The sequence below is a fragment of the Tiliqua scincoides genome, chromosome 4, assembly GCF_035046505.1.
Source record: "Tiliqua scincoides isolate rTilSci1 chromosome 4, rTilSci1.hap2, whole genome shotgun sequence".
In the NCBI taxonomy this organism is placed as follows: Eukaryota; Metazoa; Chordata; class Lepidosauria; order Squamata; family Scincidae; genus Tiliqua; species Tiliqua scincoides.
Genome location: NC_089824.1, coordinates 138,267,966 through 138,281,380, shown reverse-complemented (window position 1 = coordinate 138,281,380; position 13,415 = coordinate 138,267,966). Strand labels below are relative to the sequence as shown.

General features: G+C 45.0%; 1 protein-coding gene across 2 annotated transcripts in view; it reads left to right on the top strand.

Annotated features, from left to right (window-relative positions):
* LOC136647707 (calcium-activated chloride channel regulator 1-like) overlaps positions 1 to 13,415 on the top strand; it is a 48,002-nt gene that overhangs the window by 30,355 nt on the left and 4,232 nt on the right. For both annotated transcript variants that reach the window (XM_066623411.1, XM_066623412.1), the window contains 6 exons: positions 1,852 to 2,029; positions 3,857 to 3,963; positions 5,936 to 6,166; positions 7,459 to 7,729; positions 9,570 to 9,737; positions 13,042 to 13,284. In XM_066623411.1, the coding sequence (XP_066479508.1) occupies positions 1,852 to 2,029; positions 3,857 to 3,963; positions 5,936 to 6,166; positions 7,459 to 7,729; positions 9,570 to 9,737; positions 13,042 to 13,284 (1,198 nt within the window). The remainder of the gene's footprint in view (positions 1 to 1,851; positions 2,030 to 3,856; positions 3,964 to 5,935; positions 6,167 to 7,458; positions 7,730 to 9,569; positions 9,738 to 13,041; positions 13,285 to 13,415) is intronic.

Below are 13,415 nucleotides of genomic sequence, written 5' to 3'. Positions count from 1 at the left end.
GGCCACTCAACACAAGATGAACATATTGATTGTCTGCACATTCTTCCATGATATCATTTAAGTGAAGGAATGTTGATCTGGTCTTTTTAAAGAGAGGACAAGACATTTATTCCTGCAGCAATGTCCTAACATTTTCTTACCTTTTTCATGTTTAATTCATTATTTTCCCCTTTCTTGGTGCTGCCACACACCTCTCCCCCTGCTTAATGGAGAAAGAGCAAATGTAGTAGTAGTAGTAGCAGCAGCAGCAGCAGCAGGAACCTTTATTGGCATAATAGTGAATAATATGTACAGCATAAGACATTCAACATAAACATAAGGGCATAAGCCAGCCAGCTCCCCTGGAGTGAAGAGATAGGAGAACTCACTTCTTGGGACTTTATAATCTGGTTTAAATAGACTGCTACTCTCTTCGGGTGTCTCAGCAGATAAGACAGACTGCACTTTATCCAAATTCAACTAACCTCAATATCACAGCATATGCACAAGTGATTCCACACAACCATCTTGCAAGAGCGTCGCCTCTCATCATAAGGAGTTACACTGAATACAACATGGCCAAAGACATAGCATTATACCTTTCTAGTAAATATGCTCACCATTCCTGTGGGCATTTTAGAAAGTAAAAAAGAAAGCCAGTTGGCCAGCTTTAATAGGAATGTGTGAGTGCAGCGGAGAGCATATTTTATTTGCTGCACTCCAAAGCGCCTGCCGTTTTATGTCCAATAATGTAACTTGTCCATTCTATAAGCCTCTACTTGACTTAACGCACCTAATGAATCTGTATTGATTCCCATCAATCTTAATTTTTTAGCAAGATCTATGTCCTGATGGGTGGGAGAGTCAGATAAAAGTTATCAGGCTGTTACAATCTGAACAATGTGACCATATATTCTTAACCAAAATGTAATCATTCTCAAATCACGCCAAGGTCTCTAACAGAGGTTGACCAGTCTCTAGATAGCGGGTAGAATAAGGAACACAGCTAGGATTTTACTTAGGAAGTAGCAAATGTGCTATACCTCTGTAGTGAGGCTTCTCCTTCACTGCTGCTAGGGACAGGGTATTGGGTTCCTGACTTACAAAGGCAGCGAGCTTTACCCTTTTAAAAAGATCAGATCCAAACAGTTGTATCTTTTGGACTGATACACAAAGGCTTTGTCCTCCAAAATCACCTCCTGGGGCCAAGACTAAAACAAAAGACAGAGAGGTGTAAAAATACCATAGTCATTATATTGCTCTGCAGCTGCCCTGAGTAGGTGTTGCATGTTGTGGCTGCAAAACATGCTCCTCCTCTCTTCCAGCGTTAAGAAGAATGAAGAACTGGTGCCAGCAGCTTGCGTAGCACAGCAGGGCTATAATTCCTGTGTACGCTGCCAGCATCCTACTGACTTGAGGCTAGGTGGGAGACAGGAGGGGAAAAAGAGGAAATTGACGAAAGGGAGCTAGTGTGCCACTTTGCATGCCCAGCTAGAGCTGCTGGGTGCCTCCTCTACCCTTTTGTGCCTAGTCAAAACAGGATGCTGAGGGCCCAGCTACATGTTCTACAATTGCTTTTCTTTGTGTATGTGCTGCTTCCTGAATAGCAATCATTGGAGGTTAAAATGGGACTGTGGAATGGTGGGTGCACGGACCCTTTGTTTGCCTTGGGTGGTCCACAGCCCTGTTCTCCCCAGGAGGTAGAAAAGTGAATTCTGTCCAAGTTCATGCCAGTGAGCAATACAAACAAGAACATCATGTTTGTAGAGCTCTGTAGACTTTTCCTGACATTTTAATTCCAAGCAGCATCCTCTGCCTTCCCCATTCCGTTCTTTATTTTTGCTTAAATTTAAAACACTCTTTTTAACACAGGTGTTTCAAAGGCAGTATCCAAGTACTGAAGGCTGTGAGATTGTGCTCTTGACAGACGGAGAAGATTCAAGTATCGGCTCTTGCTTTTCTGAAGTAAAAAGAAGTGGGTCAAAAATTCACACCATTGCCTTGGGACCAAGCGCTGCAAAAGAACTAGAAATGTTGTCAGACATGACCGGTAAGTGAGTAGGCAGAATGCCCAAGTCTTGCCAGCTATGCAACATGGTGGCAGCTGCTCCCTTCCCAAAGTGGACTGCCTTGTTTCCCAGCCGCTCTGCCAAGTTCCTCTTATCCACACAAAGCTCCTCCTGCCTGCTTCATCCACAGAACCTCTCGTACTAGCCATGGTAGCTCCGTGAAAACCCCAGGTTCAGAGGCAGTACTCGATGCTGGGGGCAACAGAGTGGGCCCTGCTGTGCTATTGCTCACATAGATAAAGGGTTAAGGAATGAGCAGACAGAAGTGGAGTCCTGGAACAAAAGCTTGTAGTAGATCCTGTCAGTGGTACCAGCCTTGCTTTTCTTCAGGGTTCCAAGTCAGCTGGAAGTGGAGGTTTCTAGTGCTGGAGGGGGAAGAGGAAATGACATTTTCTTCATTCTCATGTTCTTGAAATCTCATCCCATTCTGCTACAAAGCATTAAAGGGCGGGTCTTTTTTCCTCCCTCCAGATACCTTCCCATTTGGTGTCCAAATCGCATCTTCTCAGGAGTGGTCCATGCCAAATCACTGCCTGACTCTGTCCCAGTTCCACCATGCACCCCCAGTTCCGCTACCCAACCCTACTACCCAGCAAGGACATAAATCCCATAAGCAAATACACAAACAGTGCACACACCCCCAAGCACATGTGCACTTCTCCCCCAAACACACACCATTGATGGTGTGTACTGGAAGGATCTGCCCTCCTGCCTGACACAGTCAGAGAGCACACAAGGACCACCCAAGAGATGGTCCTTGATGGTCCTCCTCTGAATAGTCCAGCATTGCCGTCTCTGGACTTGCATCCCCCCGCACTGTGTGCTTCATTTGCCTTCTTTCCAGAATTCACTCTTAGAGGAAGTGGTAGAGGCAGCAGCACTGAACACATCGGCACGATGTAAGCCAGCACCTGAGAAGAGGATGGAGGGAACCTCTAGGCTTATGTGGATTATAATCCACAACTTCTTTAAATGTCTTGTCTACTTACTTCCAAAATTCTGTAATGTTGCTTAAGCCCCAAAATATATCAAAATTATGTGCATTACTACAAACAGTTGTCCTACAAAATTATTAAACCTCTTTTATTTTATAAATATAAAGTGATTAGAGAACCTTGGTTACATATCCACTCAACATCTGACAACCTGTTCCTATATCCTCTTATGTTTCATTCATCCAGAGTTCTGTGCAGTATGAGAGAATACAAAACTCTCAGTAAGTTTTGAAAGCCCCCCCCCCCCGATATATACACATACAGGTATAACCTAATTATCCATGAATTTTTTTACCCATGGTTTTATCTCAACACAATGAGAAGGGTCCTTGAAAGGAAGAAGTCCCTCAACAATAGCCTCATTAATGGGAGAGACTGCAGCCAGCTGACAATCCATCATTCTCTCTCCAGGCACTTAGAACAGCTTCACTTCAAGGCAAGCAACCCGTCCCTTTCCCTGAGCATGTGAAAGAATGCTAAATGGCAGTGATTATCACCTCCATACTTTCCTCCTTGCTGTGGCTCCTGGTGAAGGGAAGGGTTGCTTCCTCAGAGTGCAGCCTTTCTAAGCGCCTGGAGAGAGACTGGTTGTCTGCTTGATGCATTATAGCTCAGCAAGGCTGTTTTTAAATCACTGAGCAAAGGGACATTGGGCACAATCCAAACTAGCCCCGCCTCCTGCTCCCCTCCCACCCCCGGGAACACCTGCCATTCGCCCTCCCCCCACCCCAAAACGCCTCCTCCCCACCTCCAAGTGTATTTTAGATTTTATTGCAGCTGACAGATTTTCCTGATAATTGTATTGTGTTACAGGAGGTTTGAAATTTGCTGCCACTGACAGTTTGGATTCCAATGGCCTCATAGACGCTTTCAGTGGAATTTCGTCAGGAAGTGGATCTGTCTTTCAACAATCAATTCAGGTCTGAATTTCAAAGAGCAAGCTGGGCTTCGCTTGTTGTTTCTGTTGCTGTTGTTGTTGTTTCTCAGTTTGGTAGGCATGTACACAAATGTTAAAAAAAAGTTCCTGCCAGCAGGCTTACAGTCCAAAGTATTATGATTAACTGAATTACAATTCAAGAGCACATCATTCCAAGCTGGTACTTCTCAAGTGGCAGGCAGACATCAGCAGGTTGCTCCCTGAGCAGATGTCAGCTCCCCAGCACGACACAGAGGCTGCTGTTTATGTCTTGCCCAAGGCTCGGGTGTTTTTTCCCCCCCAGTACCATGGAGTTTTAATCAAACTTTTACGTTTTTTAAAAATTGTATTTTTATGTCTCAAATATCACATCAATGATACAAATACATACATTGTATAGACATTGTTTACGTCTACATATATTGTATACATAAATACAATATTTTTACAGAAGCAAAAAAAAATGAGCTGATCCTAAAAGCCAAAGCACATGTTACTTAAAATTCATGGGCTGGCTGAGATTTTTCTTTGGTTGTTTTTTTAAAAGGGTAGGATGTATGTGTATATTTAAGGAGTTGGATATTTGAGGTTGATGTTTTGCGCTGAAGATGGGGAGGAAGCAAGAGAAAATTAGCAAAACTGGCTTGTGTAAAAGTGATGCATAGATGTTAGTCCTCAAATAAATAAGATGTTTGGGCACTTTTGTGTGGAATCTTGCTGACATCTGAGCATTTACGTATATGAGAGCAGTTCTTATTTTGCCATTGTTAATAATAACGAAAGGGCTTAGATGAGTCCCCCATACAAACATTCTTACAATTCACATTTCATCACCAGTTCAGTGGAGATTTCTCCCAGTCAGCCAACGAGTTTGTCACACTTTCTCTACAGTGATTGAATTGTCCTAATGAGAGTTAATCAATTCTGCAGTCCACAAATCTTTTAAATAAATAGTCTGTTATTATTATTGTAGGATTTTTTGGAGGAGTAAAGAAAAAAACAGCCAAATTCAAGGCCAAATCCTATCCAACCTTCCAGTTCTGATGCAGGTGCAATGCAGCCCTGAGGAAAGGCAACATGTTCCCTTACCCTGAGAGGACTCTGTGACTCCCACACCCCTAACCACAGGATGTGGCACATGGTTGTATCAGCGCTGGCAAGTTGGATAGGACTGGACCCTCACTGGCCCCAGTTCAGTTGTAAAGATGGAGCCTCTTTATCCTCGGAGGTTCCATTTCCAGCCCCCCCCCCCCCCCCGCAGATCCTGAAAATTGTAGATTAGGAAATCTGTTATTTTCGGAGCCCATTTTTGCTCTGGTTGCATCCAGAGTCGTTCTGAGCCTCAGAGAGGCTACAAAGTGATGCATGGCCTCTCCAAGGCTCCAAAAGCCTCCCAGACACAGCCAGAACAAGGTTCCAGTTGCATCTGGGAGGTCTGCAGGGAGGGCAATTCAAGGGTTCGACATTTGCAGTAGGGTAAATCCCCGGATGCCAAATCCCCTGATAAAGAGGCCCCACCTGCACATGTGGATACAGAGCATTTGAAGCTTTTGCTCACCAGTATAAATTTGGATGTGGTGGCAGCAGTCTGCGCCATGTGGGGGCACCTCTGTAGACTCAATCGTCAGATTTACGGGAAGTTTTAATTCTTTAGAAAACCATTTCCTTGCACTTCCCAGTATTTGGTACATGGAGTTAGAATATCTTCTCTAACTCTGTTCCATGTCACATGTATGGCACATTTTCTTCTCTTCATTTGTGAATTGAGTTTTGTAACTTGAGATTTCAACCACTTGTTTGGGTTGATCATCAACTGCATTCGGTCAAGAATTTGTCCCAGTTTTGTATATATAACTATTATTAAGTGTTCTGCTAAAACAATATGTATTGTTGCAACATGTAAGGGAAACCTGACTTGTTTGCTTTCTATGAAATAAAATAAACACTACTTATAAAAGGATCATTTTTTTTAACAGCTCGAAAGTACAAGCCAAAGCATCGGTCCCTCCGAATGGTTGTCTGGTACTGTGTCCATTGACAGAACTGTGGGAAATGACACGTTCTTTGTGGTTACATGGGGCGCGAGCACAGCTCCACCAAAAATAGGCCTGACAGATCCAAGAGGGAAAAGATACTCCCAAAAAGCCTTTGAAATTGGTGATACCAATGTCAGAATGGCTCGACTAAGGATTGAAGGAACTGCAGAGGTATGAGCTGAAATGTCATTATTTTTCTGTATGTACAGTCAATTCTCGTTGTCCCTTGGGGTTCGGTTCCTGAAAACCCCAGAGGATAGCAAATCTGTGAATAATAAATCATTGATCCAATAGTATCAACAGGTGAGGGGGAGGAGTTAGCTTACCTGCAAGCAGGGGAAAGCCTCAAAATCTAGCAGAGATTGGCAGCAGAAAGCCAGCAGAGAAGTTAAGAAGGTCTCTGCTGCATTCAGGAAGCTAGCAGAGACCTTCCGAAGGCAGTAGAGACTACGACAGCTGAGAACACACGATAAATAAACCAAGGTACATGTTAATCCTTATCCCTGCAGATCAGCAAATTTGCAAGCTGCAAATCCACAGGTAGCAAGAACTAAATGTATTTAGGTCTACAGATGTTAAGAATGTGGCTGTTCATTTTAGAAAGTAGGCAAGCACTGCCAACAATATAAACATATTGCTGCAGCTTCAGTATCCTCATGAATTCAGCAACTGGGGAAGGGCCTCACTAGAGCTCACTAGAGCCTCACTAGAGCTTTATCCCCCCCCCCCCAGCCATTTAATTCCAGAAGTTCAGGGTGCAGCACTCTGTACATGTTCTACTGACTCTCAAAATTCCAAATTAGCATTTCTCTAGCCCCATGACCTGATTATCAGGGCTGGTCGTGCCTTCTGAATGCATTGCTCGGGTGCTTCACAGCTCCTGCGTGTTAGAAGTGTGATGGGCACACAGGCATAGGCACACCACCTAGATCCTCACAAACTGCCCTGAACCTGAGGCTCACCTGCAGAATGTGCACACTCTTCTACAGCCTCTCTGATACTATTGTTCAACAGGAAAGTGGGCTGAGGGAAGCAGAGCACCTCGTACTGTTCACAGCTTTCATGAGGTGCCTGGACCTCCATTTCCCAAACTTCTGCTAGCCAAGGGTCACATTGTCCTGACTTCCTGACTCAGAGGCACGTTTAACTCTTACACCCCAAAAGGCTTTTGATTCACATGTATAAGAATGAGAATGACCCAGGCTCACTGGAGGCCACACAAATGCAGCTCATTTCTCACTGTCTCACCCTGGAGCCCAAGGCTCTTCAGCTGCAATCCTAGACACATTTTCCTGGAGAGAAGTCCTATTGAACACAATGGGACGTACCACTGACTTGGCCTGCAGAGGCCTGCACTGTTTGTGTCTTGTGAAAAGCCTATCAAACATCATAACCCAAGGAAAGCAAAGCCTGGATACGGAATATTTCATTTAATTTCCAACTTCAAAAACTTTGATCTGCAGGTGGGAGACTGGGCTTACTCCATTCAGAATACCCACAGTACGGCTCAAGTCATATCGATGACGGTCACCACCCGAGCAGCATCTTTAAGTGAGCCTCCAGTGACTGTGAAGTCCTACATGAATCTAGACTCCAACAGCTATCCTAATCCAATGGTCGTTTATGCAGAGGTCGGTCAAGGGTTTTTGCCTGTGATTGGTGCAAACGTCATAGCCACAGTTGAATCAGAATCTGGAACTGCTGAAGAGATTACACTTCTTGATGATGGTTCAGGTACATTTATTTTGAAGCATCTATGATACCATGCGGAATTTGTCTATGAGGATAGATTTAAAGCAGTCTAATGCTGACATATAGCAAGTTGGACCTTCCTTGGCCCATTTAGCCCAGCCAGCATTGTCCCATCTGACTGGCAGTGCCCCTCCAGCTTCTCTAGGAGAGGTCTTTCCGAAACTGTTTAGTATGATCTTTCATAACTGGAGAAGTTAGGGATGAGGCCGCCTGCATGCAAAGGATGTGCTAAATCTGCCTGCCTGCCTGCCAGCTGGGGCAAGAACCTTTGGTTCTCCTTGTGCTTCCGCTTCTTCCTCTGAGATCCAGAGAGCTTCTGCTCCATCACCTCTGAGGAGGCGGAAGGGAAGTTAAGAGACTTCAGATGTAGCCCATCATGCAGGGTAAGGCACTGTGCATACATGAAGTTGTAGAGTTCTTTTATGATCTCATCTATGTCCACAATGAGCCAGTTGCATCTTTGCAACTCCATGATGGTTTGGAGAATAAACTGTGCTGGGTCAGCATGATCCATGTCATAATGCTACATTCTCCTCCGTTCTCCATATCTTGAGCATTCCTGCCTTTAAGGGAGATAGAGCAATACAGCATAGGGGTCTCCTTGCTCATCTTGTGTACTGAAAACCCTGAACTCACTGAATGACCAAAGGTAAACTGCTCCTGAATTCTAAGTGAATGAGGTGTAGTAGTGAGGGAAGCACATTTTGCACATGCTCAGAGGTACTTTTTCCAATTCCAAGGCACTCAAGGTTTTGTATCTGAAAACAGACTCCTGGGCTGAGTTCTGGTGGAACTGAGATTGGTGGAAAGCTTGGAGAGCTTACCTGTAATGAGAAACAGGGACAGTGCTGAAAAAGAACCGGTTTTGTTAGAAACTGCTGGAAGGGAATAAGCCCCACTGGACACACTGGGACATGTGCTGAGAAAGTATGCTTAGGATTGCACTGTAAGGGGGAGAAATCATTGTGACTCCAACTTGTGAGAAGAGGACTAGTCTTACTAGTGTTAGTTTGTTGGCAACAAGGAGGGAGTCAGGGCTTATTCTCTAAACAGTGAAATGAAGCCTTTGGAAATCCTGGTCTTAATTCTGTGTTTTCATGATGAGGTGGAGGGGTGGGATGCTTGCAGTTGCACAGGAAAAGGACTCTGCTTACGGTCAGAGACTTTCTTTTTGCTCCTAGCACACTTTAGTTTGGATTCCTTCGACTTTACCATTGTGCACCAGGCCACCCTGTTTGGCTGCCATAACTGCCTTCATCTCCATGGACAAGGATGTCCCTTTGTGGGGAATCTTGGGGGGAGGGGGTATAGTGACCATCCATTCAGAACTCAGTCTAGTGCTTCTGGACTGGCAGCTCATCAAAGGTTTGATAAACCTCTTGTTTTTGTTGACTGCTTGGGATTGTCAAAACGTAGGACTTATCAAACACATGGTCAGCCACAATAGATGATGGTGGGCTGTGTTTGACTTGGTGAATCATCTTCTGTTGTGTAGACCTGCATTGGTAGTAGTTATTAGAAAGGTATTGTTAATTTTGCAAATCAAGACATTCATTTGTTACTGGTCCTGTATGACCACAATCTGATTTAGGCATTCATTGGTTTTTGGTGAAAAAAGGAGAAGGCATTATGACATGAGCATCTTCTGAAAATTCTGTCTGATGGTCTATCAATTGTAAGCAGTACAACGGTTGTTTCACAGCACAATCCTAGGCATGTCTACTCTGATCTAAGCCCCACTGAGGTCAGTGGGACTTACTTCCAGGTAAGTGTGTATAGGATTGCAATGTTAGATATTAATCCTAAATTTTTGTGTGCCAAGGTGCGGATATTCTCAAGCACGATGGAATCTACACAAGGTATTTCACTTCCTTCAAAGGAAATGGCAGATACAACTTGAAAGTGCGTGTGCAAGGGAAAGAGAAGGCGGTCAGACGGGACCGCAGACAGAGCCAGGCTTTATATGTACCAGGTTACATAGAAGAAGATGGTAAGAATGCATCAGAAACAGCATTGCTTTATTGACAAACTGCAGGACGGGGGCAGGTTAGCTCAAGAATTCTCAAAATGTGGGCCCCTCTGAAGAGACAGTAGGCTTCCCCTGCCAGTCCCCTCATCTCAGTGACTTTGTGTGGGTCTTGATCTGTCCAGGAGGCTGAGTGTAGCTCACTCATACGCATACGTTCTTACTCTCTCTCCTATAATACTGTAATCAACTCTGCTTGGCCTAACCTCTGGTGTGAATTGATGGGGTTTAAAGGTAATGAAGCAACCTCCTCAGTTTTTCAAAGGTCTTAAAACATTTCTCCGGGGTCTTAAGGTGCTTCCATGATCTGCTTCGTCAAATCAAGCAGTCAATTGTTTTGTGGTAGTTGGACCACCCATATAAAACAGAATTGGGTTATGTGTTGTATCAGCTGTTTGGGAAACGTTCACATGTTTGTCCTGCCCACATCACTACATCTTCACCCCATATCTGGATTCCTCTGTGATAATACTAGTGCAAAGTAGCCCATGGGATTCAGTGCAGATCTTGGCAGCAGTGGTGGCACTCCTGCATATGCCCTCAGTCTGGGCCCAACATGTTGCATTGGACCTACTTGAATTTATTGCAGCTGGCATAGACCTGAGTAGGCCCGCTGAAGTGGTGGAGCGGAGGCTGCATGGGCATCATTGCACACTCTGGACTGACCTTGAATAGGATTGGGCTTTTAGTCACATTCAGGAATTATTTTGCTTTCACACCTGCCTGTAATTGTTTGCTTGTATTTGTGCTAATATCAACATCTAAGTGCTGCCAGTGCCCAAGTCGTTTTCCCAGCTTGCTGATTTTATTCTTTCCTCTTTGTATCATCCACTCCTCCCTTTTTAAATCAGGTTTCTTTTTATGTGTGTACTCTTTTTCCTTGTCTGTGGAAGGCTGAACTTGGTCAGAGCCTTGCCCCAGTATTCTTGGGTGGGTTTTGGGGAGAATTCTCCCCAAATTGGGAGAGGCTTTTGAGAGCGTCTCTTCCTACGTAGCTTTGGCTTTGTCCTTGTAACAGCAGAGAAGCTGACTGAGTATGAGAGCAATCCAAACCTGCACTGGAGCAGGCAAGCCGGGAGAGTTGCACTGCATCCAACGCAGGTTCGTTGGCGGCAGCAGCTCAACCAGATGCAAGGGGAAACTCTTCCCCTTACCCCTGGGTAAGGGCTGCTGGCCCCAATGGGTCACCTCTGACCTGCGTCACCTCTGGAGGTGGCACAAGTCCAAGGAGAGCGGAGCGGCTTGAAGCCGCTCTGTTCTCCCCCAAGACGGGGGTTGGGATCTGGCATAACTGCCAGGTCCCAGCCCCGCCTCCGGCTTCTGACACACCCGCCCCTGGGGCCGCCTGTCGCCCACCCTCCCCCTGCACAGGAATGCCTCTCTCCCTCCTCCTCTCTGCCCCCCCAAGCCTACCTTTGCCGCTTGTGTCGGCTGGGGCACGCCGACACAAGCAGCTGCGGGGAAGCAGCCGTGGATGCTTCTGTCAGCCTCCGTGCGTCGGCGCAGCTAGATGCGCCGACGCAGCTTCCTCCCACAGAGGCGCAAACGTGTTTTACAGCATGTTTGCAACCCTCCTGGGCCGGCCCAAGGGACTTGAGCTGGCCCAAGTCAAAGTTAGGATTGTGCCCTTTGTTTCTGGCCTTGGAGCAGATCTGGAGGAAGGGAGACACTAGGATTCTCCTCCTCCAAACACCACACCTTATAAGGATTGTTCAGTTCATGCAGATAAGGTGTCCAGCAAATTATTGGGGGAGGAATATTTCAGGCACATTATATTAGCAATGTATCAGCAAAGTAAAAAGTCAAGGTGTGAAAGGTGGGGGTTTGAAAAGGAGGTTAATAGCATCTAATGAATGAATAGATCAAGGTGGAGAATAAACAAAAAATAAGGAGAGCAAGATTCCACAAAGACATAAGAGAAGTTGAATCCAGCCTATACAATCCCAACAAGAGAAGAGAAGAATTAAGCAGACAGAAGAATTCAAGACAAATAAAGGCTAAAGAGAACATGTAGGAAAACGAAGTATAATAATATTGCAATAATTGATTCCAAAAATAAGAAATGAGAAGTGTTTTTTGCAGTGTCAACAGGAGGGGATAGATGAATTGTGAAAATGTTATAGATGGGGGGAAAGGCTAGTTTTAGCAGAGCAGAGATCCAATAAAGATAAAGATTGTGGATTTGCTTGTTGAGTGAACCACATTGTTCCCAGACATCATGAGCAGGTTTAAGAGGTAAAACAAGCAATTTATTTTTGAATACAGGTGGGGCCTCTTTATTCGGAGATTTGGCATCTGCAGTGTAGACTCACCGTGGACGCTGAACCCCTGGACTGCCCCCCCCCCGATGACCTCCCAGATGCAACTGGAGCTCCAGTCATGACTGAGAGGCTTTCTGAGCCTTTCGGTGGCATGCGAGACTCCGAGACTCAGAAAGGCACCCAGAAGTGGTTTTTTTTTACTACTTCCAGTTTAACCAAAGTTACTCTAAACATGCTCTGGATGTAATTTTGAGCCTTGCAGAGGCAACGTGCAGTGGCGTGCGGCCTCTCCAAGGCTCAGAACGGCTCCAGTCATGTTTGGAGCTCAGGGAGGCTCCATAAACTGTGGATTTCATTATCTGCAGTTTTCGGAATCCGTGGGGGGTCTGGGAATAGATCCCTCATGAATACAGAGGCACCACCTATATTTATTTTCAGTTGATAACTGTAGAACACATTCATGAAGAAATAGCTATGAAACAATTGAAAAAGAGAAGAAGCAAGAGATGGCAGGAAGGGAGAGGGGAAAAGATGTGATTAATAAGGAAAATTATAATCTTCAGGGGATTATATTCTTCAAGGGATTATAATCTTCAGGGGAAAGGCTTCAGGAGTCAACCTCGAGGCAAAATCCGGAGCCGGAGTCCCTGAGGCAGTTCATGGCTGAACACAGTCACGTTCTGGCAACTCCTGTAACGCCACTGGAACCAACTGTATTGGCTTCTGCCTTTCAGTTGGACCATTTCAGTGACGTGGAGAGGGGGGATTTGCTGCATGGGTAGCAGTCTATCCTCCATATCTACTGTACCCAGGCTTCGCGCACTGGAGAGGACACTGTTCCAGAACAGAGCGTGATACCATAGTCTTCCGAGACTGAAGGATGCCAATAATCTTCACAGAGTTCTTTTCTGAATAGGAATTAAATTAAATAGGGTCTCAAAATATTAAAACAGTGTTTAGCTTTATACTGGTGTAATATGACACAACATTTTCACCATTTTTCATAGGAGAAATACGAATGAACCCACCAAGACCTGAACCGAGCATAGATGACCTCCAAGCAAACTTGGGCAATTTCAGTAGAACTGCATCAGGAGGTTCTTTTGTAGTGACAAACATTCCCCCAGGAACCCCTCCAGATGTCTTTCCACCCAGTAAAATCACTGATCTTGATGTAGTGCTAATTGATGATGCTGATGAATTACTTTTGTCCTGGACAGCTCCTGGGGATGACTATGATGTGGGGACAGGTAAGTGTGAAGTTCAGTCTGAAGCAGAAAGCACTTATTAATTGTTACTGGCTTTTATCCAAAAGTTAAAAAAGATGTTACCTTCTTGGAAATCAAAGACACGTTTTTGCTTACACAGAGATTTTGTCTCT